At 40.2% G+C, this 2,946-nt stretch overlaps 1 protein-coding gene across 1 annotated transcript in view; it reads right to left on the bottom strand.

Moving 5' to 3' along the window:
* Positions 1 to 283: 283 nt before the first annotated feature.
* LOC107301259 (X-ray repair cross-complementing protein 5-like) overlaps positions 284 to 2,946 on the bottom strand; it is a gene marked incomplete at its 5' end in the record, with an annotated part of 6,867 nt that continues 4,204 nt past the window's right edge. The window contains one exon of the mRNA XM_015830508.1: positions 284 to 714. Within this exon, the coding sequence (XP_015685994.1) occupies positions 515 to 714 (200 nt within the window). The remainder of the gene's footprint in view (positions 715 to 2,946) is intronic.

Here is a 2,946-nt window from a genome sequence, read left to right as displayed (position 1 = left end):
TTATTAAATTGCAATCAGCTTTAAAAAAAAATTTTTTTTTTAAAGTACAGGATGCCTCCTGAAGAGAAAAAAACCACTATAAAACCTGAATGGCTAAGTTGTTTCTATCATGCTTGGAAGAAGTAACATGGTCGGGGGGAAAAACACAGGGCAGGTTTGTTATATATTTAAGGCAAGCGTAAAAATCAAATTTATATAGTACTATCCTTCCAAAAATAAGCTATTTTTCCTAAATAATACTTTGTGCATTATTTTATATGTGAAATAGTGGGAACAAAAAAGCTGACAGCCAAACCAAGCTCATTTATTAAAGACAAGATGAAAATTGCACAATCAAATCTAGAACCAGAAGTGGAGAGAGGCTTTTACTATAAATTTCACAAAGAGAAAACCCTGATTCCCACTCCCTTTTATCAAATGCCTATGAAAACATATTCCCAATTTTTCTTGTCAAAATCTCAACATTTAGGAGATTTTCAACATTAAAATGTTTGAAGCAGTTGGGAGTGTAAACTCAGTGCTTATTGAAATGTGCAGTTATCACATCTAAAAGTTCATGCTTCTTTCCACCACCTGTTAGCTTATAAACTCTGCATATATCCTTTAGAACTGGCACAGTAAGTTTACCCAAAGTGCCTCTATCAACATGACTCCTCAGCTCCTCTTCAGAGAGTTCTATCCTTGCTTTCTTTTCTGGTTGTTCATTACCACTACCTGCTGGAGAAATAAATTGGGCATAAGTTATTTGTCACTTATTTGCTATCGTTGAAATGTTTCATGTATATATCCATCATGGCACAAAATCCTACAAAGCTTCACATTTTGATTTCTTTAAAAGATTTTGAATCTCCTTCAAATCAAGCTCAACTGTTGGTGATTTCATAGAGATGTCCATGTAGCTTTCTTAGAAATATTGAAATGGTTTGCCATTGCCTCATTCCAGGATACAGGTTGTTATTGATTTATGACAATTCGTTCAGCAGCTTTTTGAAGTTACTATGGTATTGAACAAAGGGAGATATCACCAGTTCCCATTTATAGTCATTTAGCATCCCCACGGGATCACGATCTGGACATTTGACAACCCATTTGCACTTATAACTGGTTGCCAAGCACTGCACTATCATGTCACTGCCATTTGCAACCTTCCCCAGAAAATCAATGGGGAAGCTGTCAGGGAAAGTCATGTTGTTGGGGTAAACCTGCCTGCCTGCACACCTTATCCAACCCCTCTGCATCTGTGCTGCACTAGCCATTCACACACCCTCATACACTTTCCCCAACCCACAGTGCTTCTCACACAATCTTGTGGACTTTTCCCAATTTGCACTGCATCCCTGTACATTCTCCCTGACCCATGCATAAATCCCCTGCACCCTTTCCAATCCAATCCCAATCAGAATAGAGCTGGAAGGGACCTTGGAGGTCTTCTAGTCCAGCCCCCTGCTCAAGCAGGAGCTCCTATATCATTTCAGACAAGTGGTTGTCCAGTCTCTTCTTAAAAATCTTGAGTGATGAAGCACCCACAACATCTGAAGGCAACTGTTCCACTGGTCAATTGTCCTCACTGTTAGGAAGTTTCTCCTTAATTCCACGTTGCTTCTCTCCTTGATTAATTTCTATCTGTTGTCTTGCCTTCTGGTGCTTTGGAAAAATAAATTGACCCCCTCTTCCTTGTGGCAGCCTCTCAAATACTGGAATACTGCTATCATGTCCCCCCTAGTCCTTCTTTTCTCTAGACTGGCCATTCCCAATCCTGCAACTGTTCTTCATACATTTTAAGCTCCAGGCCTTTAATCATCTTAGTTGCTCTTCTTTGCACTTTTTCCAAAGTCTCAACATCTTTTTTGTAATGTGACTAAAACTGGATCAAAACTCACAGGACACCTCACACAATCTCCCTGTCCCTCCTTCCCATTCTCAACACACCCCTTTCCTCCCTCCCCCATCTTCAGCACCTTCATAACTGCCTGCCAGCCTGGAACTTGTAACTTCTTGCTAGTTTCCCCACTGACTTTGGTTGTGGGAAGCCAGCAGGAGGTTGCCTCTCATTAACACTCATGGGATTAAATAAACTATGGCAACAAGGACTGCAGGGATTGCCCTGGCTAAGTGATGGAGTTGCATTTTATCAACCAATTATTTAGTGATGGAAATTCTGGTCTCAATTGTTATTGTAAATCGAGGATTACCTACTTTATTTCAATTTCTTAATCTAATCTACAGCTCTGGTATTTCTGCGGGTCTCCAATTAGTTGTTGTTGCTTTAATTTTGTGACATAAACTAAAATACTAAACAGGCTTGACCTTGCTTAGCTTCTGAACACAAAGTCAACTAGGAAATGCCACCTATGAGACAGCTGCTAGTCATAAGCAATAAATTGTTAACTTCGTTTAATTAAATCCATAAATGTTTTGATCTATTGTAATTTGTTTCTGAAAATGGGTTCTCAACTCACCATCAAACTATATTCTAATTCAAGCTTCTGGTTCAGTGTCACAGCGTGAAGGACACAGAAAAATGGGGCTCCGTCTTTCACGTTCAATTTTGCCCTACTGGGGACCCTAAAAAGGGTCGAAAGTCGCCCCAGAGAAGCAACGAAGAAGGAGGGAACCCTCATTGATTGTGGAGGGGTGGTGGCCCTTCCGTTTGATCTAAGGAAACCCTCCAAACTGGTGGGGGAAAGACTGGCCACATTCATATGGCCAGTCAGAAGCTGCTGACAACCGAAGAAAGTAAGTACTAACAAGCAACTTTTGAACAATGTGGATGGAACTGGGTGAGACTTTATCCTCTCTTCATGATTTTAAGACTTTTTCCTGGGAAAAATCGTCCAAAGCGAAGAATCCTCCCCAATGAGAGGGAAGTGAAATTTCTGCCTTTTCCTCTCAGGAAAAGAAAAGCAGCAAACTAATTGCTTGGGGGAAAATTACAAGATTAATTTG

Source organism: Protobothrops mucrosquamatus, unplaced genomic scaffold, assembly GCF_001527695.2.
Source record: "Protobothrops mucrosquamatus isolate PMUCROS unplaced genomic scaffold, P.Mucros_1.0 scaffold11065, whole genome shotgun sequence".
Lineage (NCBI taxonomy): Eukaryota > Metazoa > Chordata > Lepidosauria > Squamata > Viperidae > Protobothrops > Protobothrops mucrosquamatus.
Note: the sequence above shows the minus strand (reverse complement) of the source record. Positions and strands in the feature narration are given on the sequence as shown.